At 46.9% G+C, this 24,916-nt stretch overlaps 1 protein-coding gene across 1 annotated transcript in view; it reads right to left on the bottom strand.

Annotated features, from left to right (window-relative positions):
- The window catches only part of Pde6a (phosphodiesterase 6A), a 51,154-nt gene extending 27,182 nt beyond the window's left edge, over positions 1-23,972 (bottom strand). Inside the window, exons 1-6 of the mRNA XM_052742764.1 lie at positions 23,499-23,972; positions 15,044-15,196; positions 14,212-14,301; positions 13,306-13,446; positions 8,999-9,073; positions 936-1,000 (exon numbers count right to left, since the gene is read on the bottom strand). Of these exons, the coding sequence (XP_052598724.1) occupies positions 936-1,000; positions 8,999-9,073; positions 13,306-13,446; positions 14,212-14,301; positions 15,044-15,196; positions 23,499-23,972 (998 nt within the window). The remainder of the gene's footprint in view (positions 1-935; positions 1,001-8,998; positions 9,074-13,305; positions 13,447-14,211; positions 14,302-15,043; positions 15,197-23,498) is intronic.
- Positions 23,973-24,916: the final 944 nt, after the last annotated feature.

Genomic DNA, 24,916 nt, shown 5'->3' with positions numbered 1-24,916 from the left:
AATCGGAATGGATGGGAAGCCCAAGCTTAAGCTTTCAATAAAGGCTCTTTACTTTTGCATACGAACTGGGACTCCTGATGATTTCTGGGGGGGGCTCATGACATTTTCCATCCTCAACTAGCCGAAGACAGACCTGAGAACTGCTTCTCTGAGTGACAGAGGAGTATTTTAGGATTTGACCTGGTGGCCAAGGCTGAGTCAGCATTTCCAGGTCTCTCCACTGTTTGAGGATTAGAGCAATGCAGGGTAAATCCCTTCAGCATTCTGGCTCTGCGGGGAGGGGGGCAGCGGCTAAAGGTGTGGCCCTCTCCACTGATGGCAGCTTAAGGAGCCTGTAGTTAAGGTGAGCAAGTGAGCCCGTCTCCAGGAAGAGTTCCGGGGGTGGTTCTCGGTCCAGGGAGGGGTTCCGGGACATGAGTTTTCTGGAATATGCTGCTGCCCAATACAGCTCAAGCTTATCCCAAAAGGGGTTGCGACTTCTCTACTCCTAAAATCATCCTCTATACACCCTTAGTGTCCTTCCTCCTAGGCCCTTTTCTAGATGTTGTTCCTTGGGTCCTGAGTCACTTTCTTTCCCAGATTCTTGCTTTTGCCCTTTTCTTGGACCCCAGAAGTGGTTGAAAGCCTCAATTTAAGACTATCGTCTTTTTTTTTTCTATTGGGTGGGGTGCTGAGGTTGCTTATTAACACAGACTGCTACGTGAGTTTGACTCCTCCCGATACATAATCCAGCTTGCTTGTCTTTGATGGAGCTCTTCCCCTGCGGGTTCCACCACCTTGTAACTCGTCACTGTTTCACTCCGCTCCCCCTGCTCTCTCTGCCTCCAACTAAGGGCATGGCTGTCCAGGCTTTGATCAGAGTTCGTTTCAGGAGCCACAGACTTAAGGTGTTGGAAACGTGCCTGAAGTTTGTCGTGTCTGCAGATGAAACTTACGGGATTACTTTGATGTCTTCTTTGCCGTGCAGGATGTAGTCGATGACCTTGTAGAAGTTAATTTCCTGGCAAAAGAGGAAAGTTACACACGGAGTGAGGGCGGAGCTTCAGCAGAAGTGTACCATGAAACTAGACCGATTCTTTCTTCTCCATTCCCTTTTTTTGTTTTGTTGTTTTAAACAGGGCAAAGAGCACACAAAGTTTACCCATGCCTAAGACATGGCACCCATCCCCTGTCCTTCACTGTCATCTGCCCCTGTTTTTCAGGGGCACCAAGCGTGCTCCTAGCTCCCTCTAAGGTCAACTCTGCTGCCTTCCAGCGCTCACTGTTCTTAGCTGACCCTCAAAGAAGGTCATAGGAGGTCACAGACCTCCATAGAACCGGCTGACAGATGGCTCCATGCCTCTTGCTCTCCATGGAAAATTCTATTATCTTATCAGGTCATTTTTTATGCCTGAGAGTGAGGGGCTGCTTAGCAACCATGTCATAGATGAGGACTGAGATGCAGGAGAAGGACGGACCACTGTATAGTGAGACAATGTAATGAGCCAGCACCGGAGCCTGGGCCCTTGATCTCTAGCTCAGAGACCCTTCCACTATATGGCACTGCGATCTCTATCTCTGTTGCCTGGGACACAGTTACTCAGACAATGACCACTGGATGGTTGCAAACCTGCAAACTAGTTGTTACTGAATCAGACACTTGGCTGCATTTATTAAGAAGCATTGACTCCACACTCGTGTCTCTCCCTCAGCTACTAGACCTCTTTCCATTTGCAAAAAAATAGTGTGATGAGCTGAAACACAGGAGTCTGGATAATTTGTTTGTTTGGGTTGTGTATGTGTGTGCGTGTGTGGAGGGGGTGCGCACATGTCTGTGCTGGCAGGTGCATGAACCTCTGCGGGTGTGGGAAGGCCAGCAGAGGGTGTTCAGTATCTTCCTCCACCACTTGCCGCCTTATATGCCTTTGAGGCATGGTGGCCCCACCAGCAAGCCCAAAAGAGCCTCTTTTCCCTCTGCCTACCCTCCCCATCATGGTTTCATAGGAAGTAACCACTGAGCCATTTCTCCAGCCCATTGATTTTGTGTGTGTGTGTGTGTGTGTGTGTGTGTGTGTGTGTGTGTGTGTGTGTATGTGTGTGTGTGTGTGTAGGTAGGTAGGTAGGCATGTGTGTGTAGACTCATGTGCGCACATCACAGCAAAGGTGGAGAGGTCAGAGGATAGCTCGTAGGATTTGATTCTTTCTTCTCATGATCTGGGACCCAGAGATCAAACTCAGATCATTGAGCTTGGTGACACGTGCTATTTATTATCTGCTGAGCCATCTTACCAGCTCTGTTGGTAAGTTTTTGTTTTTTGGTTTTGTTTTGTTTTGTTTGTTTGCTTTTTTTGAGACAAGAATCCATGGAGTCCTTTCTAACTAGCCTCAAACTTGGTATGCAGCCAAGGTTGACCTTACACGTCTGATCTTCTTGCCTTGGCCTCCCAAATGCTAAAATTACAGGCATACACCAAATAGAATTACAGGCATGCACCAAATGCTAGAATTACAGGCATGCACCACATGCTAGAATTACAGGCATGCACCACATGCTAGAATTACAGGCATGCACCTAATGCTAGAATTACAGGCATGCACCACATGCTAGAATTACAGGCATGCACCACCACCTGGCTCAGGAATCTGGATCTTGAATCTGACTCCCAAAGAAAAACTACAGAAGGCTCTCACTCTCTACCAGTCAAAGAAATGGAGCTGCAGACAAAGAACTGTGGGATGGTCTGTATGGCAAATGTGTTGCTAATTAGTCAATAAATAAAACACTGATTGGCCATTGGCTAGGCAGGAAGTGTAGGCGGGACAAGGAGGAGAACAAAGCTGGGAAGTGGAAGGCTGAGGCAGAGAGACACTGCCAGCCACCACGATGAGAAACAGCATGTGAAGATGCCGGTAAGCCATGAGCCATGTGGCAAGGTATAGATTTATAGAAATGGATTAATTTAAGCTGTAAGAACAGTTAGCAAGAAGCCTGCCACGGCCATGCAGTTTGTAACTAATATAAGTCTCTGTGTTTACTTGGTCGGGTCTGAGCGGCTGTGGGACTGGCAGGTGAGAGAGATTTGTCCTGACTGTGGGCCAGGCAGGAAAACTCTAACTACAAAGAACTCTTCCAGGCCCAGACAGCATGGGAATCCTCCATCCTACAAACTTCATTCTTGTCTCAATATTTGCCATAGCAACAAAAATCTTACTGATGCACGACCCTACCTACGATTTACAGTTGCAAGTGGAGAGTTAGCAGGATGTCTCTAGAACCAAACTGCACATATTCTCTGACTCAGCATTTCCATGTATGGCAATGTATCCTATAGACATGGTCTCAAGGATGCCCGTCACATCCATAAATCTCAGCCACATGACTTTAAAAGGCCTTTTAAGATAAGATTTTGAGCTCCAAACCTCTTCTGTGAGCAAGTCATGTCAGAAGCATAGATTGACGTGCCTATGTCCTTCTATAATGTCAGAATTTATTAAATAACAAGTTCACAACTATATCAATGTCAATGGCTTAAACTCACCAATTACTATTGATCTCACTTGGCATTTGTGGCTTTTGGCAGTCCTGGTTTTTTTTTCAATCCAATCTTAGATACAAATATTAACTCTCAGAGTATGCATTACACTTCACATAGTGGTCTATGTATGAGTGTGTGTGTGTGTGTGTGTGTGTGTGTGTGTGTGTGTGTGTGTGCATGAAAAACATGTTATAGAAGAATTGAGAGCTCAGTACCTGTTGATCCATGACTCATGTACAGGATGGTCTGATGAAGGGCTTGGAGAATGCTGTAGTACCCAGCATTATTTTATTTTATATGATCAAGTACAGAGTTGCATCATTCATTCATTCATTCATTCATTAGTCTCAAGTGTTCAGTGGGCTCACAGGCCTGGTTTTTCTGATACAGTTTTGTTTTGTTTTTGACTTTTTGAGATAGGGACTCTCTATGTAGACTTGGATAGCCTGAAACTCCACTATGTAGAAGACCAGGCTGGTCCTCTGCCTCTGCCTTTGCCTCCAGAGTGTTGGGATCAAAGACATGTATGACCTGGGCTCTCATAATAGTTTTGATGCAAATAACCATATGTTCCTTATTTAATATGATACATTCAGAGGGAGTCATACTTTCTTTGCGTAAATGAGTTATCAGTCTGCCTCGTGGTTGGTGCTGGACAGATGGTGGCTGTTTACTTGCACAAATGACATACAAACCATGCTTCATCAGCACTTGCAGTCGAAGTGGAACCGACTGCTGTTTTATAAGGAGGCATCACTCAGGGCAAGGCACAGCCTGAAGGCACTATTCTCTACACCCAGGAAGAACTTGGAGCACCTGACCACAACTATCCCTGGGAAAGTGATTAAACAAATACAGCCGGCGGCGTCTCCTCCATGCACAGTGGGTTACAGCCCCACCAACCCATTGTAAGCTGAAACACTGAGAAACACTGGGTGTAGCGGCTCATGCCAGTAGTCCTAGCATTTTCAGAGGCTGAGGCAGGAGGACTGTGAGTTCCAGGCCCACTTGAGCTATATTAAGAGACTCTGGGTCAGCTAACTGTGGTGGTCACACCTATAATCCCAGCAGTCAGGAAACAGAGACAAGGGGGGTCACTACAAGTTTGAGGCCAGCCTGGCCTGCATAGTAAGTTCTGGGCTAGCCTGAGCTATAGAGTAAGACCTTGTCCTAAAATAAAAAAGTAAATTAATTAAAAAAAAATCAAAAAAACAAGAAAAGGATATGGAGAGATGGCTCAGTGGTTAAGAGCAACTGCTGCTCTTCCAGAGGACCTAGATTCAATTCCCAGCACCCACATGGCAGCTCACAGCTGTCTGTAACTTCTGTTCCAGGGGATCTGATGCCTTCCTACAAACATACCTTCAGACAAGACACCAATGTACATAAAATAAAAAATAAATAATAAAAAAAAGACAAGAGAAGAAAAGGTTCTCAAACATCGCAGCTGGGCAGCACAGGCCACTGTAGCGTCTAGGAGGTGAGCGAGCACGTGGCCACTGTGGCTGCCGGCGTGGCTGACGTCTAGTGCCAAGTACAGTTGCCATGGGGCTCGTCCGAAAAGTTCCTAGCATGTCTAACAGGTTTGGCTAGTGTGCTGGGTTTTTTATGTTTTCTTCCTCCTGAAGCCTACTGGAGACTCAGAAAAAAAAAGCAGCAAAATAGAACCAGTGTGTTAGGCAAAGCGGCTTTTCCTACACACAGCAGCTCTTGTGTGGCCTTCAAGGGCACATTCATGTACGAATTCACAGATTCTGGAAAACCAAACCACAGGCATCAAGAGCACCTTTGTTACCTTCTGCTGCACAGCCGACACTGTGACAGAAGTCTTTGAAAGAGCCACCAGTCCAGCGGTAGCCAAATAACAGGGCCTGGAAATATGGCAGTTTGATGACAAGTACGTTTTGTTTTTTCCCACGAGGCCTAGTTAGCCTGTACAATTTTTTTCTTACTTTAAACACACACACACACACACACACACACACACACACACACACACACACACACACACGGCATTTTACTTTCTAAAGGAGATGAAATAAGATCTAGTTGGCTGTTAGAAGGCTTTGGACCTAGGATTGAGGGAGGGATGGTTAAAGTCAGACACTGTACTTTTAAAGTGCATTTGAATTCAGCCAATAAAACATGAGTCATAGTAGAAGGTGAAAGGGACCATGAGAAGGCATGTTTGTGGTGACAGTCGCCGTCGAGAAAAGCATCCTGGTCTTAAATTTGTACAAATGATTTGGCCTTTCCAGATCTTTACCTCCTCAACCGCCCAATGGGAAAATAAAAACAACTCGTTTGTAGACATATTAGAAAGAATAAATGGCAGCCGGGCCTGCTGGTGCAAGTCTGTAATTCCAGCTACTTGGGAGTCTGAAGCAAGAGCATTGCAAATTCAAGAATCCCCTAGGCTAAAGGATGAGTTCAAGGCCAGCTTATACAAGCTGTCTCAAAATAAAAGCAATTAAAAAAAATACAAAAGCGCCCGGCAGCGGTGGCACACGCCCTTAATCCCAGCACTCGAGAGGCAGAGCCAGGCAGATCTCTGTGAGTTCGAGGCCATCCTGGTCTACAGAGCAAGATCCAGGACAGGCACCAAACTACACAGAGAAACCCTATCTCGGGGAAAAAAAAAAAAAAAAAAAAAAAAAAAAAAAAAAAAAAAAAGGACCGAGGAAGTGGTAAAACATTTGCCTGGTTTGCATGAGGCCCTGGGTTCAAACCATAGTATCACAAAACCACGCAATTCAGGTACAGAGCCCAGCAGACATGAGGTGCAACCGGCCAGCTCTGGTTTTATACTAGAGTGCCTACTGCATGTCAGTGGGAGGCCCAGCATTAGTGACCTAAGTCCCGTGGACAGGCTGGCCTACCCCAGCATGACAGAATGGGAAGGGGACTTCTGGAAACGTCCCAAGCCCAAAGACTAGCTTGTGTCAGGACTCAAGTGTCTTCCCACTGTACCCACATTCTTAAAAAAAAAAAAAAAAGTCAGTCAGGCATAGTGTCCCATGTCTTTAATCATAGCACTTGGGAGGCAGAGACAGGCAGATCTCTGCAAGTTCAAGGTCAGCCTGGTCTACATAGAGAGTTCCAGGACATTCAGAGTTACATAAAGAAACCCTGTCTCAAAAACCAGTTTTATTACTACTTCTTTACGTATTTTGTGTGTGTGCATGTAGAGGGCATCAGAGGACAAGCTGATGGAGGTATATTCTCTCCTTCCATTGAATGAGTAGTGGCGATCAAACCCTTGTCATCAGGGTTGGCCACAGACATCTTCTCCCACTAAGCCATCTCACTAGCCCCACACCCACCTTCCTTACATGGTCAGGCCCGGCCAATCCTGTGACTGTGTCTGGGCCCAAATCACGCCTGTGTGTGTTTCCTCTAGGTTCGGCTTTGTTAGTGAGTTTAAGGACAGCATCCAGTGAGTGGTCTTTGTGAAATAAGATTTATCTGTGTTTCATTTCCTGGAGAACTTTCTTCTCCTGTGTGCCTTAGTGATGAACACATCTCAATATATCTAGAGTTTTATAGATTTCTGGAATCTCTACAGGCTCTGTTTCCAAGCCTTCAGTGTATCTTTGATTCCAAAACAGTACTTGCCTGAGTCCTGCATGGTTTCACCCAAGTATTGTCTATTCACTTCTTCTCTGGAATGAACTTCAAGGAGAAGAGACTTCAGCACATAACACCATTGTTTGAATCCATATTCTCTACTGTGGGGTATACCAACCAATTCTAACACTTATTAGTATGACTTCTGATCCAGTACATCAGATCCACTTGGTCCAGTTAAAATGGGACCAACCTCATTCACTGTGTGCCCCAGAGATAAAGAGATGCACATCAACAAACCTCTCTCTCTCTCTCTCTCTCTCTCTCTCTCTCTCTCTCTCTCTCATACAAGGGATTAAACCTAGGACCTCACATGTGCTAGGTAAGCATTCTACCATCGAGCTATCTCTCCAGCCCTCATGTTACTTTTCTATTTTAAAATAGAATTCTATGCTGCCCAGGAGCCGTGAACTTATACTGCAACCCAGACAACCTTGAACTTTTATGATCCTCTTGCCTCAGACTTAACTTGCATTGCCATTTTGGTTTTGTTTGTTTTGAGACGGTCTCACAGCATAGTCCAGGCTGGCCTAGAATTTACTATGTAGCCCAGGGTGGACTTGATCTGGACAGTGATCCTCCTGTCTCAGCCTCTGCATTGCTGGGAGTGTAGGAGTGAGCCACTATACCTGGGTTTTGTTGTTGTTTGTTTGTTTTCCCATTCTTTTTTTTTAAGATTTATATATTTTTTGATGTGCACTGGTGTTTTGCCCGTATATACTCTGTGTGATGGTGTCAGCTCCCCTGGAACTGAAGTTACCAACAGTTGGGAGCTGCCACATCAGCGCTGGGAATTAAACCCGGGTCCTCTGGAAGAGCAGCCACTGTTCTTAACCACTGACTGAGCCATCTCTCCAGCCCACTGTTTCCCATTCTTAAATGAACAACAACATAAAGTTGACTCGTCTTTTCCAAGGCTGCGCTTTGGGATATCTGTGGGTTTGTGCAGGGATTCTCTTTGTGTCTTTGTAGTGTTCTAGAAGGTACACACTGCCCACTCAACCACCCCTGAAAGGAGCGCTGTCAGAGCCACTACATGGAACTTCCGGGCACACATACAGTGGGACCCTCACTGATTCGGAAATTCAGAGTCAATGCTGACTTTTCCTTCCCTCTTTGGAGCAAACAAAACATTTGCAGGTATAACCTGGTTATATGACACCCTGGGACCCTGCGTTATAGAGGGGTGGGGGCCAAACAGGAGCACCCAGCCAGAAGTATATAAGAAGCCTGAGTGGTGTGGACTGTGGCTAACTGGGTAGCTCCTGGCACTCTCCAAGGATGGAGCTCTTACATAGCTCCAATTAGATCTATCCTGTGGGCTGCTAGGTCCCATCTGACTGACCTTCAACCTTTTCAAAGTCAACTGAGAGATCATTATGAAAAAAAAAAAACAACCAAAACTGACTGTCACTATAAACCAGTCCAGTTTTGGTAAGTACCAACAAGCGAGAACTGGAATGCATGCAGCTAACAAGCGTATCAAGTAGTTAGGACCGGGCTCTGGCCACAAAGCTGACATTCTGGATCAGATGTGAAGCCTCTTTCTAGTTCCAAACTGGTTCTAACTTCCTGCTGGGAAGATACTTGAGCCAGCCACATGACATCTCTTAACATATTCTTGTCTGCAGAAGGTGGGTATCGATTGCTGCCTCATCTGCTCCTCCAGGTCCCTTCGAAACTCCAGCAAGATATTTAACATTTGCAAGTGACAGGGTTGGAAAGTTGTGATGAATTACCATAATATAGGAAAGACAGACTAATATCTGAAGATAAATACAAATGATAAATAAGTATCCTTCAGCAGACTCTGCCAAGCCTTACATATGGGAAAAAAAAATCACAAAGCAACTTACCCTTCCATCTGGAGTCCTCGGACCTGAGTAGGCTGGAGCCTCGCCCATCAGAACTGGCCACACATCAAAAAATTCCTAGGAATAAATAATAATAATAATAATAATAATAATAATAATAATTACATGTTTTTAAAGCGAAGTCCAACCTATATGAGTTGTCTACCACTGAAGTTTGAAGGCAGAAAGATCACTGAAACTTGAGCTTGGCTGGAAGGACAAAGTCAGAGAACAGTCATATTTGTTAAATATTGATGAACAGGATCTGTCTAATCAGTCAAAATGCGGATAATGAGATGGGGTGTCCCCAGTGTTGTAGATGCTAGTCAGGGAAATGAGGTCTTGGGGCTGAGGAAATCAATAGCTCAGGAGGTAAAAGCGTTTGCCCTGCAAGTGTGGGGACTTGAGTTCGAATCCTTAGCTACCCAGGTCCGTAGCACATTCTGTATACTGTCGATGCTCTGAGGGCAACATGAAAGGTGGAGGCAGGGGGATTCCCAGAAGCTCTCCACCCCGTCCCGTGCAACAGCAAACAGTAAGAGACCCTGTCTCAGTCAACCTGGCAGGAGAGGACGGGCCCCTGAAGATGTCCCCTGCCTCCACGAGTGGTGGCATGTGCACACCCCACTCACATGGAAACGTACATAAACCACACACACACACACACACACACACACACACACACACACACTACTTTTTTAAAAAGTGGGATCCCTATGGAAAACAATCCAAGCATCTGGAATAGAGTTAATAGAGCAAAGAGGCCACAGCTGTATAATCATGTAGCGGTTGTGTCTCTGCCAATCAGAAAGGCGTCATGACAACAGCTGTGGTGAGTGTTCTGGTGGATGCTCCACCTCAACTCCCCTCCCTCACCTCTCTCTCCCCAAACCTGCCCCCTCAAAGCCCACCAAACAGAAGCCTCTCCCCTAGAGCCGCCCTCCCATTCCAGACCCCCGCCCCCTTGAAGCCCATCAAAAGCCAGTCCCTCCCTGGAGCTGCTCAAGACCACGACTACAGGTTACTTTTAAGGCCTGGTAGTCATATTTGCCGTGTGACTCTCCCCTGCCTTCCCAAGGGTCACCCAGGATTGCTTTGCTCTGTTCATTAAACCTGGATTTATTAATTCGGCTTGATTGATTTATTACATTGGCAGGGGCAGCGGATGCCCAGCAACTGGGGATTCAAAACTTATCCATGAGGTCTCAAAATACATCACACAATGCCACTGTCAACTCCAGAAACACTGTTTTTAACTGTTAAAGTGTTGTGGGGAAAAAAAATCCAAAAGACCCTAAAAGCCATCAAGTGCAATCAGCAGGCACTCACCTGAGCCTGACTTTGTATTTGGCCTCCTGTACTACAATACATGACCCTTCATAACAAACAAAGGCTGGTACTGGAGCTCAGAAGTAAAGCATTTGATCAGCATGGGCAAGGCCCTAGGCTCCATCCCCAGCTCTGGAGTAATAACCTAAGAGACATGTTTTTATGACATTAAATTTTAGGCGATCACAGACAGACAGCCGATCAGATCACACCTAGATCAGACAAACGTGTAACTGCAGCCAATCAAGTTGTTCCTGTTCTTTACTCCGTTCGACCCAGAAGAGCTCACTGCTCATGCTGTAAGCAGCGCCCTTGGTGGCTTCCTGTCTGGGTGCTTCACGAATCACCCGTTACTGAACTTATTTTGTCTTAAGTTTTCCTTTGACCATGGTCCCAGATGCAAGAGAAAGACAGATAAAAGAGGGTTGGGGATGGAGCTCAGATGATAGACTGCTTGCCTAGCAGGCCTAAAACCCTGGCTTCCAACCCCAGCACTACATAAAGTGAGTGTGGAAGCACTTGCCTGGAATCCCAACACTTAGGGGGTAGAGATGGGAAGATCAGGAGTTCAAAACTATCCTTGACTACATAGCAAGCCCAAGAAACCTTATTTTTCTTTTCTTTTTTTTTGGGGGGGGTGGGCGGTTGTTGAGACAGGGTTTCTCTGTGTAGCTTTGGAACCTTTCCTGGAACTCACTCTGTAGCCCAGGCTGGCTCGAACTCAGAGATCTGCCTGCCTCTACCTCCCAAGTGCTGTGCACCACCGCCCAGCCCGAGACATTGTTACAAGAAAGAAAGGGGGGTGGGGAAGAACCCAGAAAGAAGGCTTCTCCCAGGAGGAGAAGCCGCTAGGGCTGGCTACCCAGGTTTCCGCCTGTGGCTTGTGGCTTCTCTGCCACTATTCTTTGCCTGCAGAGGGGCAAAGGTTGTGTTAGGTCAAAGTCTCTGCCTGCAGAGAAGGTCTTCCTGGTCCAGAGCTCCCTCTGATCACTGAGCTGTTAACACTTGGGGACAAACAGTGACGTGTCAGCCCTGCATTGCTGTGTGTAGCTGCCACCCCCTCTGCCTCGTTGTTCCTTTGAGCACACTTAATCCTGGTGGTTTGCTCATGCTAATGTCACCCAGAGGACAAACAGAAGGGAGGTCACATGAAGTTCAGATGCTACGCCCTCGGCATGCTTTCCAGCTGGACTCTTTTCCTAGATTTCTGACAAAAGAAAGAAACTCTGGTCTGGGTGACCATGTGAACTGGGGACCTACCAGGGCCCCATGTCATGTTTGCCACTTGTTTATGATGCATACGGCACAGCACAGGGCCTAGAATGGGGATTCTCAACCTATGGGTCGCGACCCCATCGCCAGCCCTCTATCTCCAAAAACATTTACATTATGGTTTATAGCAGTAGCAAAATTAGAGTTATGAAGTAGGAAGAAATAATTTTATGGTTGGGGGCTCACCACAACATGAGGAACTGTATTAAAGGGTTGCAGCATTAGGAAGGTTGAGAACCACCGCCCTAGAAGAACTTAATGTTTCATGAAGAAGATAAGCAATAGCAGGTAGAGGAAAATAAATACTCACTTTGAAGTCCCTAAGTATGACAGGGTGGAGAGTACAGAGAGAAACGACAAGAAATGTAAGACATAGTGAAGAACTCTAACATAAAACACCAACCCTAGAGATCTTTTCACAGGGGAGTATCAAGATACTGTGTATACATGCTGAAATTAAGGTAACGTAGAATAATAGGGAAATAAACCAGCGCAACAAAATAGAGATTCCAGAAACCAATCCAAGGAAAGATGAGCTTTTCCATGGGACTGTGAGAAAAGGTGGAGTTTTCAATAGTGCAGTGGGGAAGGGTGGACTTTCTATGGTGCAGTGGGGAAGGGTGGACTTTCTATGGTGCAGTGGGGAAGGGTGGACTTTCTATAGCGCAGTGGGGAAGGGTGGACTTTCTATAGTGCAGTGGGGAAGAGGACTTTCTATGGTGCAGTGGGGAAGGGTGGACTTTCTATGGTGCAGTGGGGAAGGGTGGACTTTCTATAGTGCAGTGGGGAAGGGTGGACTTTCTATAGTGCAGTGGGGAAGGGTGGACTTTCTATAGTGCAGTGGGGAAGGGTGGACTTTCTATGGTGCAGTGGGGAAGGGTGGACTTTCTATGGTGCAGTGGGGAAGGGTGGACTTTCTATAGTGCAGTGGGGAAGGGTGGACTTTCTATGGTGCAGTGGGGAAGGGTGGACTTTCTATGGTGCAGTGGGGAAGGGTGGGGCTTTTCCAGATGAGATAATTGGCTGGTTGGGTGTCCACATGGAACAGTAATATTTATCATGTATTATAGTATACATTAAATTCTTTTGGTACACTGTAGAGCTACATGTAGAATCCATAAAAGTAAAACTTACACGAATTGGCATAAGTAAATACCTTTCTGATCTTTGTGCCTTCTTAAACAGGTCACGGAAGTCAATAGCCATAAGAAAAACTGATTCCTTCCACTACACTATGACTCTGATTCATATTCACCGGAACACGCTTTTAAGAGAAAGAAAGCACCGAGTGGGAGAAGATGGCTGTGAGACAGAGGACCCGGGTCCACACTTGTAAAGAACTCTCCCGAGGGCAGCAAGATGGCGCCAGGGTAAAAGGGCCTGCCACGAGAGCCCAGTGACCCGAGTTCCTTCCCGGAACCCTCGGTGGAAGGAGAGAACTGATTTCCAAAAGTTGTCCTCTGCCCTCTACACCTGTGCTATGTACGGCACGAGCCTTTTACATCAGTTCCGGGGGTCAAACTCCGGCCCTCATAGTTTCGAGGACAGCACGTTACTGACTGAGCTGTCTCCCTACCCCGTATGGGAGACCCTTCACAGCCATCCGGATCCCCCAGGCTGTGTGTGTCCTGTGCTCGCTGAATTCCTGACTAGGCTGCGCTTCGTCACCGCGTGTCTCTTGGAAAGGCTGGTCCTTGTGGTTTTCTTACCTTCTGTTTGGTCATGTCTAAGAGGCCCACCGAGTATCTGTCACAGTTCAGGAAAGCTCGGACCGTGTACAGGGCTTTGTGGAACTGTCTCTCTATGTCCGTGAGCTCTTCGAAGACCTTGCTCCCAGACCACAGCAATATCTGAAGACATTTGAAACACTAATCAGAGTTTTTGAAGCACAAAGTAGAGGTTTCTGAGATAGGAAATAACAATTCTGCAAAGTTTTCTAGTTTATTCCATTTAACTCTCACAATAACCTAGAGAAACAGGTTCACTCGCCCCATTTTACAGGTGGAAAGACTGAGGCATCAGGTCTAACTCTTTCCATTTATTTTATCTCATATGTTATTAATAAAATATATTAAGCACAGGGTTTAAGGATGCAGGTCAGTAATACAAGTCTTGAGTTCAATCCCCATCACCGCAAAAACCATACAATAATAATAAGCAGTTGAGTATAAGTACCCTACATAGGTTATCTTATTTATTTTGATAACACACTCTTTTGAGAATGATACATATATAATTATCCCCATGTTTTGTTTGTTTTCACAGGGTCTTGTGCAGCCCAGTCTCACCTCCAATTAGCTATGTCACTGAGGCTAATCTTGAATTCCTCATCCTCCTGCCTCCACCTCCTGAGCACTGCGATAACAAGACTGCACCACCATGCCCATCTTACATATCCACATGATTAGAGAGGCTTAGCAACTCGTTTAAGGTCTGGCAGCTCGTTAGTGAGCAAGCATTCCCATCCAAGCATAACCACGCTAGGATACAACTTCACACGCATTCTTCACCCCGATACAGGGAGCTCCCACTAGACGCAGCTCAGTAGTTCCCAGGACCTTCACACCAGCTGCCCTGACCACATCAACACTTAAGGACGTGCTCAGGCCACTCACCTGGCCACGCCGAGTCTCACAGTTGTGCAGGTAACTCAGATGGAATACCTTCATGATCAGATTCACAAAATTGAGGTACTTGAGAAGAATCTACAAATTCAAACGGCAGATGAAACAGAGAAATCCTTCCTCGGGCTACTTCTGCCACCGGCAAGCAAATGTCCGACCACCATCAGAACTCACACGGAGGCAGTTTGCACAGATGAACCATACACGGCTCCGTGAATGGAAACTCATCATGCTTGTTGATTTATTCATGAGAGTGTATTCATAAAAGTGTATTGAACTTGGTGCCCCTGGGTTAAGTCACTGTTGTGTGTTACCTGGTCATTACAAGTCACTATGAGGGAGATACTGTGAAATCGTCCCCACTTTCCAAATAAAAAAACAGATTCAGAGAAGATAAGTGATTTATCCAAATAAAACAAGAAGATTTTGAAAGATCCGGAATAAACACCTCTCATTCCTAACTCCAAAATCCAATGTTTGGATTGTTATGTTCCCCTGCCTCCCACAGAGATTAGTAGGTGAACCCAGCCTGCTCTCTCTTTTAGTTTCCAAGACGGGGTCTACTTGATCTATAGCACACAATGCCCTAGAACTCATTATACAGCCCAGGCTATACAATTATAATTACACCAGACTTGTGACAATACTCCTGCCACAGCTTCTCAAATACTGGCACTACAGGCATGGGCTGCCATACTTGGCTTGTTCTTTTGCCTTATGTATGGGGAAACTAACGCCAAGCCAATTGGCAAGGTTGGGGGATTCTGTGAGCAAGAGGGATGGACTAGCATGGTATCCTCAGCAGCATCTCAAGCAGTCTTACCTCTTCGTCTCTCTTGGTGAAGTGGGGTTCGTCCACTTTGTTCACAGCCATGATGATGGCTACCACATCCTTCCCATTCATGATGGGGGAAGCCAGGATGCTCTTGGTCTGATACTCGGTGAGGTCGTCCACAAAGTCACAGAAATGCTCATCCTGGAAGAAGGCAGGGGCCAGCACAGGGAGGCAAATGAGTACAAGGATGGGAGAGCATCTCAGAGCCCCTGCTGACAAGGGGGTGGAGGCATTCATCGGTTCCCCTCTGGCAAGGGCAGGACGACCCGAGGAGATCATGGAGACCTCCAACATCCATCAAGAGAAGAAGGCCTGAGAGGTAGCCCCCCAAGGGCCACGGAGGACAAACACTTCCTGGCAGCAAAGCTCAAGGTGGAAACTTAAGCAGAAACTGTGAGGGAGTTAGGGGCGTGACCATGATGACCGCCAGTGGGCACTGCACATGGCGTTTCATCTCATCCTTTCATCTCCATCCTCCCAACAGCCTAAGGGAGAGGGACCACCAGCCCTTCTCACAAAGTTAACATGACTTGGGGGCATTTGGAGCCTGTCCTCAGCTCAGCCCTGCTCACATAAGCCCCAGTGAAGTTACTCTTGGGTCCACTCATTGAACAAAAGGCTTCGTTATTTTCAGCCCCCATCCCTGCCCCATCTTTTCTTTTATTTACTTGGACACAGTTTCACTATACAGTCCGTGCCAACCTTGAACACTCAATCCTCCCGCTTCAGCCTCCCCACAAGTGCTGGAATCATAGGCATGTATTTTCACCTTTTATAACAAGCTGGTTACAGAGTACATGGCTGTTTCAATGACCATCCCCATCCAACAAATCTCTGTGAAAGCTCTGTTACATGTCAGCCCTTTACCAAGTAGCTAAGACTCAAGCTCCTCACAGATGAATCACTAACCGTAATTTTGACTATCATCTTGATTGGGTTGAGAAGTTCCTAGGAGACTAGTGAAGCAAACCTCTGGGCATCTGGGAGGGCCCTTCCAGAGAGGATCACTAAAGATCACTAAAGGTGGTGGCATCATCCCATAGGCTGGTGCACCAGCTAGAGTAAGCAGAGGAAAGCCATCTGGGACATTCTCTTCCTCTGCTCAACAGCCGCCATATGAACTGCCCTGTCCCTTTACACTTTCCCCATGATGGATTCCTAGCCCCAAACCATGAGCCAAAGCAATCTTTCTTTCCTTCAAGTAAAAACATTATTTATTATTATCATGGGAGAGGCATGATGTTTATAGTGAGAGACACATGCTGGTGCTTGTGTGGTGATCAGAAGAGCTCTGTGGAGTAATTTCTCTTTCTACCTTTACATGGGTTCTGGGGATCAAACTCGAGTTGCCACTGAACCATCCCAGTGGCCTCCTTCTGTTGCTTCTGTGGGGTATTTGGTCTCGGTAGGACAGAAGAAGGTAATACAGTAACGCAGGCCCTAAGGGCTTGCCTGAAAACTGTAGGGTGCAGAGGTCCACACACCCTGACTCCCAACCCCCACAGGCAGCCTGGCAGGGCTTTAGAGGCACTGATTGATACAGGCTACATGGCCAGGAAGAGGGGACAGAGGCTGGATTGTCTAGAGTCAGGAGAATCCACCTTTCTTTCTCTGTCACCGTGGTAAATTTCCTGACTGCCACGTCCCACGGGACATGAGCCAGCACAAACATGTACTGTGCATGCTGCTCTGAAAAGGGCGATTCATCCGCACAGCCAATCCACGGAACTTCTCTAGCGCTGAGGCGGCAGAATTTCCCCGACAGCTCCTGTCCCTGGTGTGATGCTCTGTATGTCGGGATTTCTCTCCAGAGGGAGTGAGATTAAACAAACAGGCAGCAGCGTCAGGTCAGTGACATGGGCTCAACCAGGTGAAGGGTAAAGGAATTAGGATAAGCCAGTCACGCTCTACTTGAATTAGCGGTTGAGGATTAGAGAAAACTGGAGGACAGTGGCAGCCAAGGAGGGTGTTCTGAGTCATTCTCGGAGGGCACGGCTGAGTGCCTGAGCACAGCCCAAGGCCAAGCATGCTCAGATTCACTTCAGCTAGTTCAGCTTTGCACTTTTTACCTTCATCCAGGGAAGCCAGTACTTGGGCCTCATCTGCCTCCGAGGCAGACGTCTCTAAATCTACCAGCGCCCTCTTTTCCAGTGTAGTAGGCCCTTTTCTCAGTGCTGTGTTCAAATGCCTGACAAATGCAACTTTAGGGAGAAAGGGCTTATTTTGGCTCCCAGTTTGAGGGGATACAGTCTACCCTGTCTAGGAAGGTGTGTTGACAGAAGCATGAGACAACCAATCACATTGCAACGAGCAGTGAGGAGCAAAGGATGATGATATTCTGTTTGCTTTCTCCCTTTTATACTGTCTGGAACCTCAGCCCAGGGAAATGTTAGGATTGCTCTTCCCACCGCAATTAATCTGACCACAATACTCCCTCACCGACAGGCCCAGAGGACTGTCTCTGAGGTGGGTCAAGATCCAAGTTGACCCTGTTAACCATCACACACACTGAGTTCTCAGCCAAGGAACTCCTCACAAACACCCCAGCCCCCAAACGACTGGAGTCTACCCCAACATTGCCACCCCTGAAGCCATACCATAATAAATACCCCCCAAACAATCACATCATAGGACCTCAGTGGACCAGAAGCAGAAGATGTTGGAGGCATTTCTACTCAAACCATTTAGTCTAATGTTTTCTTTTGCGCGCGCACGCGCTCGCGCGCGCGTGTGTGTGTGTGTGTGTGTGTGTGTGTGTGTGTGTGTGTGTGTGTGTGTGTGTGTGTTGTGTGCATAGGATTGAGGTAGAGGCCGGAGAAGGAATTTGCCTTGATCCCTTCAGACAGGTCCCCTATGAGAACATGCAGCTGGTCAGTTTGGCGAGGCTGGCCGGCCACTGAGTGCTAGGGATCTGCCTCTCTCTGTCCTCCCAGTACTGAGGTTGTAGGCACAGAGAGCCAGACCTGACTGGTGTGTGTGTGTGTGTGTGTGTGTGTGTGTGTGTGTGTGTGTGTGTGTGTGTGTGTGTGTGTAGTGGGGATTTGAACTCAAGGCTTCAGGTTTGTTCAGCAAGCTCTCTCACCCACTGAACCATCTCCCCAGCCCCAAACCATTGACTTTAAAGCCCAGGCACAAGAGACATGGCCAAGGAAAGCCCAGCGTCATCATCCGTTTACTCAGGATTGACAGAATGCTTTCTGTGTGCGGTACTGCTGTGAACCCTGGGGCTACGGCAGAGAACAAGAGACGTCTGTCCCGGGAAAACATCCAGCTAAATGGAGGAGACGGAAAAATAATAAATAAATAAATAAGAAAATGATTCGGCATTCTCCCTGCAGCCTGAGATGTTCTGCTCTGAAGGAAATAAACCAGAAATACTTTAACAGAGAGGGGAGGGACGGCAGAGTGAAGCTGCTTGGGTTTGAACGGGAGTCTGGAAGCCTCTTCTGGAGACACAACGCTGAGCTTGGAGCCCAAGGCAGAGGGAGCACACTCATTCCAAGGAGAGGCACAGTGACTACCAAGTCCAGGAGGTGGGAATGGGTTTGGCAGACTTGAAGAAAAGAAAGATCTGTGCATCGGAAGCATCGAGGGGGAGGGGAAGAGTGGGAGGGGTGAGCCTCAGTATGCATTTATTCATTTGTTTATTGTGCAGCGGAGTTTCCACATACCTGCAGCTGGCTTATAACTCACTGCGTAGCCCCATGTAGCTTCAAACCCACCATCTTCCCATCTTAGCCTCCTGAGTGCTGGGATTTCAGGTATACACCACCACATCTAGATGTAAAGTGCAATGCAATTCTGCTTCTCATTCCCTGTTCCTCACTTCTTCTTTTCAAACACTCACAGTATTGATTCTGTCGGACACACGGTGGGATCCGTTACTTACTGAATAATAAGGATGTGCTAGGCTCAGAGCCGGATGACTTACATATATTATCGAATTCACTCACATCAGCCCTGACAAGCAGCGCTGCTACAGAGCTGTCCCTTCTCATTCACCGACAAGTCCCTTGCTGGTGAGTAGCGCGGCTGATCGACCCATTCACTAGTTGTAGATTTATTAACTGATGAATTGGTTGATTCATTCATTCATTTGGATTTATTGAGCCTTGGCTCTGTGTCAGGCACTGGATATGTCAAGACCTGTGGGGAATTATCTTTATTGCTCATTAAGATGGGAAGACCTGTCCACTGTGGGTGGTACTCTTCCCTGGCTGGGATCCCGTACTGTGTAAATAGAGAGCGAGCAAACACCCATTACCCATTTGCTTCGTGACTGTGAATGTGTTGTGACCAGCTGCTTCCAACTCCTTCTGCCTTGACCTCCCTTGAACTGTGAGAGAGCACAAACCCTCTCTCCTCAGGTCGCTCTTGTGTCTTGTCACAGCAGCAGGAAAAGGAGCTAAGACAACCGGTAACACGAGGTGCTTACAGCATGATGGGATAGCATGTTAAACACAAACATCCAGTTCAAACCACACTGTGAGTCTGTACCTGACCATGGGCTGGGCCCCAATGACGGAGAAGCTTGCCGGTAAATGGCTTCAGTGGCTACTTAGTACACTGCCTAGGTTTCCCCTGCAGTGACATCAGAGTGATGGCTGAGGTTTTTCTCCTGCCTAGGGGGCCAAGTTCTGAGTCTCCAGAAAGGAGAGAACAGAGGCAGACTACAGGGGCTCTGTTCTCTCAGACTACTGAGAGGCTCCAGGGGACAGTTCTCTCAGCTCTGACAGTCCTTCCAGGCCCAGCAGTCACAGGTTCAGCCTTCAGAAATGGAATTGCTTGGTGCTAAAGAAGGGCTGCCCCTTATTCGTTCACTCAGTGAGTATTCCACTCTACCCCAGGCACAAGGTGTCAGGGACAAGCAGTAAAGCAGAGAGATGGGGACATACACCTCATAGGCTGGGAGACTTCAATACCCCACTCTCACCAACAGACAGGTCATCCAGATAATAACTAAACAGAGAAATACTAGAGCTAATGGACATAATAAATCAAATGGACCTAACAGATATTTACAGAATGTTTCACCCGAACACAAAAGAACGTGCCTGCTTCTCTGCACCTTATGGAACTTTCTCCAAAACTGACCACATACTGGGCCACAAGGCAAGTCTCAACAGTTACAAGAAAATTGAAAAAACCCTCTGCGTCCTACCCAACCCCTACAGATTAATGCTGGATATCAACAACAACAGAAACAGGATGCCAAGTTAAATCCGAATTTCAAGTAGATGGTAATTATGTTTAGTTGCAGCATATCTTAAATACTTCATGGGACATACTTACTCTAAAACACTACTCTTTGTTTATTTAAAATCCACACTTAGCTGATCACCTTCCATTTTCCTTGGCAATGCCGATCTCAAGGCTTTTAAGAATAAGAGCAGAGGGTGAGCGGGGAGCTGCCAGGGGTGCAGAAGCGTGGGAGAGCCCCGGAAAGCTTAGTTTGTAGTTTCACGTCCCAACAAAACAGTGATTGTCACCATTCCCAGACTCTTTAGGACAATGAAGGCTCAAACTCGAACTTTACAGAGGTTTAGAGGCAGCTCGGACCCCAGTCCACACCATCTTTCTTCTCCCTGGCCACTCAACTTCTAGTTACTGTTGGTAAGATCATGTCCGCGCCAGAGCCTGGAACTGAGTGAGACTTCTCAAGGAGAACAGCAGCAAACAGCATGCAAATGGCGAGCACTCAGGACTTCCTGGTCTTCACTGAGTCACTCACAGCCTGGGACACTGCCCCAGATTCAAAGGCTTCCACGGAAGGACGGGTGTGGCTGTGAGGGTGATCTTTCAGAGCTGAGCAGAAAATAACAGATCAGCCCTGAGCTGAGGCTCATCACACTGCTAGGCCTGGATCCTCTGGAATCAGAGGACCTTCTCAGATCCTCAATTCTACAACACCAAGGCCTACAAAGGGCTCGGCATTTCCAGAGACTAAAAAAATCTAAAAGGAAAACTCCAGAAAGGCAAGGTTAGAATATTCCAGAGCCCACATAGATGCGGTATGGATCTGTGACTTAGATCTTTACTAACAGTAATGGAGTTGAAATAAGGAACAAGAATTGCCCATGTAGGCCTGGTGCCAGGAGCCTGGGGAAATAGCTCAATGGGTAAAATACTTATCCTACAAGTCTGGGTCCAGAATTCAGAGCCCCAGAATCCATGTAAAAACTGGATAGGTGTGACAGCCTACCTGTAATCCCAGCATGTAGGAGGCAGAGACAGGGTACTACCAACGGTACATGAATTAAAAACTGAGCCTGAACTGGCTAAATGATTTGCTAAGGCTATGTTCTTAGGAAGTGACAAGATTAGCATTCAGCTCTGACCTCAAGGCATAAGGTCATAACTCCTGAAATATGATTGGAAATGATCTTTCTTGAATAACACTCCATCCCATGATCTTACTTCACAGATGAGAAGTGTGAGGCAGCAGAGGGTTAAGAGCATGGGTTTAAGGCCAGAGGACCCAAGTTTAAATTCCATCTGTACTTTACCCCTGTGTGGCCCTGAGCAAGAGTTTCCATGCTATAAGCACAAGATAGTGAGAACTATTACACAAGACTGTGTCTTCACAGTCTTTGACAGAATGTACTAAAGTTTGGGGGGAAGTGAAAAGAGACAAATTGCATCCAGCAAAACTCCTCCCCAAAGCCCTACTCCTTGATGCCAAGTGGGCACACAGGGAGACATTAACCCCGTGGCAGTCTGCCTAGTGTTTCCCACAGAGCTGGTCTCTGTAGCCCAGGCTGGCCTGAGACGTGACTCTGTAGTTCATGCTACCTTAGAACTCTCAATGATTCTCGAAACTGCTGGATTTTTAGGAAAACACCCAGGTAGTCACTGTTTGATGACCCCTTTGGATTCTTGTACTAGATTGGGCTTAATGCTTTGGTGACCTTGGGCAAGCCCCCTCTCAAGACCTCTGGATCCAGTTGGATGAGGCGTGTGTGTGTGTGTGTGTGTGTGTGTGTGTGTGTGTGTGTGTGTGTGTGTGTTACACTTATGTGTATTTGCATGTGAGGAGCAGAGGTCCCCCTTGGGTGCCATTCCTTAGATTGCTGTCCACCTTGTATTTTGAGACAGAGTCTCTCATTGGCCTAGAGTTCATTGATTTAACTAGGTTAGCTAGTCATCAAACCCCAGATTCTGCCCATCTTTATCTCCCCATCTCTGGGATTATAGGTATATGTCAGAGTGGTTGCTTTTTTAAAAAAATTTTTTAATGTGAATTCTAGCAGTTGAACTTTAGTTCTCTCTCATGGTTGCCCAGCAAGCACCTTGCTGACTGGGTTACTTTGCAGCCTCTCCTCTTCCCTTTTTAACCTTAAGACTATTTATCTGAAATAAATACAGAAGCAAGGTGAAGACAAAGTCACAAAATGTCCAGGAGACCAGGCATACAGCACATGGAGGCAAGAGAATCTCTGTGAGTTCAAGGCCGTCTTGGTCTACGAATCAAGTTCCAGGCCAGCCAGGGCTACACAGTAAGACCCTGCCTCAAAACAACCAAACAAATAAAAATGGCACAGAATGTCCCGGGGCTGGACCTTGGAAGTGGTTAAACTTGATATCTTAGCATGGCTGCTGTACTAGTAAATGAGGCCCATGGCATCTAGGGATTAGCTTTCTGTGGAGAGGATGGGAAATTACTGCAAAATTCCTATTCTTTAGGCTGTGTTTATTAACCATTTGCTTTATGCCTGACATTGTGCAGGATCTCAGGATAAATACCTAGTAAATAAGGTCCCTGATGCTAGAGCTTACCTTGTCACAGCACAAAAGAGTGGAAGGTTTGGGTTGGAGGGATGGGAGATTAGATAAGCCAAAATGGAAGGACATTTCTGTAAAATATTTGTGGGATTGTCTGATTTGACAAAAAATATTTCTTTAAATACACCAGCTTTCCAGAAAACAAAGACAAACCGAGGAGTGGTCTCAGAGGGGAGTGAACTGAAGAGACAGGGTTACATTAGTGTACGTGAGACACCTGGAAAACACTGAATATGAATGATTAGATGGTTGTGTTATATGGGTGTTGTGCTCCTCAAATTCCACCATTGTACTACGGATAAGGAAGAAATGTCTTGTTCTAGAAATACAGAATGAAGGCTGTATGGACCAAAGGGCATGCCTGAAACTTCCTTCTAGTAGGTCACAGAAAAAGAGAGACACAGATGTGACAAGATGTTATTAATTGGTGAATATGAATGAAAGGTACACAGTCCTTTGTAGTATTTCAAACTTCTGCTACTTTTGGATATTCTTTTTTTTTCTAAATAAAAATTTCTAAGTATTGTCAATAAATAGAGAGCAGTATCATGCCATGACTACCCCAGGCTTGGTGGCCAGCAACAACCCACCCAGCCCACTTGGACCCCTGAACCCCAGGGATCAGTGCATCCCCACAGTCTCTCTTGCAGGGAGAGCATACCTCTTCTGTGTTGGGGACATTGGCAATCTTTTTGGAGTGGGCGACATGGCCCACGACACCCATGTCCAGAGGGAAGACGATCTCGGAGTCAGGCATCACCAAGCAGTCCTCCAGGACAGCATCCTTGTGGACGTTGAAGAGCCTGGTGGCTAGCTCTGCAATGCCGTTGCGGGTCCTGTACATGAACAGACTCATGCGGTCAGCCCGCAGGAGGAAGCAGAGCTTCTTCATGACGTTGAAGGTGCATTTCTCAGCCTGCAAATTCTCCTGAAAGTCCCGCAGAAGGTCAAAGATGATTTCACTCTCCTCCACGCTATTCACAGTGTGGTAGTGGCTGAAGTCCACCGCTGCCTCCTTGGCCCCAAGGAGGTCTGAGATGACTCTCCCCCGGTAGTGAAAATTATAGTATTGTTTGGCAAAGCCAATGTTTGAGTCCAGGAACTTCTCTACCTCCTCGGCTGTCACCTCACCCATGGCTGGGACTCCCTCTAACTGCTCCCAAGGAGGGGTTCAGGCTCAGGCCGTTTCCCAGGCAAATGGAATTCAATGTGCCCTGCGGCAGTCTGGACTTCTCTGGATCTTGTCTGTAAATCTCACTGAGAAGGCCACACACAGGAGCAGGAGCAAGCTGAGGGATTAAGTCATTAATACTTCCTGAGAATAAGAGCTATGAGGATCAGCATGTTCCAGATGCCACTGGGCCCTGGGAGAGGGAACGGGAGTGACTCTTTTCACCCTGGTTTGATAAGAGCTCAGAGAAGACACTGAATTGCACAGCACTCGTGTGGAGGACGCCACAGGCAAGCTCGGGAGCAGCCTGCTCCCTACCTGTAAATGTGTCCTCTCTGCCCTCAGGGCTTTGTTGGTCTGTGACATCAATGCCTGACAATTACTATCTAGGATAATTTGGCTTCTTGGTCAACCAGAAGAGGTAACAAGTGTATCTACAGTCCTCCATGCGGGAAGGGCTAGAGCTCTGATACAGCCGCTGCAAGCCTCCCCGCCCATCCCTCCAACCCAAACCTTCCACTCCTTTGTGCTGTGACAAAATACCCTAACAAAGAGCAACTTAGGGGGAGAAGGATGTATTTAAGTTCACAGATTCAGGTTACAGTCCATCCCTTGTGGTGGGGGCGGGGGGGGGGGGGGAGGCGGTTGTCATAGCAGCAGGAGCTTGAGACAGCTGGTCACATCACATCCACAATCAAGGGCAGAGAGAGAACAAACGCACGCATGACCACTTGCTTGCTTGTACTCGGCTTGACTTGCCCATTCGTCTACAATTCAGAACCCCTGCCTAGGGAATAGTGTTGCCCAAAGTAGGCTGTCTTCTACATCAATTATCTTAATTAAGACAACCCTCAAAAGACAGACCCACAGCCAATCCAGTATAGACAATCCCTCATTGAGACAGTCTT

Source organism: Peromyscus californicus, unplaced genomic scaffold, assembly GCF_007827085.1.
Source record: "Peromyscus californicus insignis strain IS unplaced genomic scaffold, ASM782708v3 Scaffold_17__1_contigs__length_78620276, whole genome shotgun sequence".
Taxonomy (NCBI): Eukaryota; Metazoa; Chordata; class Mammalia; order Rodentia; family Cricetidae; genus Peromyscus; species Peromyscus californicus.
Note: the sequence above shows the minus strand (reverse complement) of the source record. Positions and strands in the feature narration are given on the sequence as shown.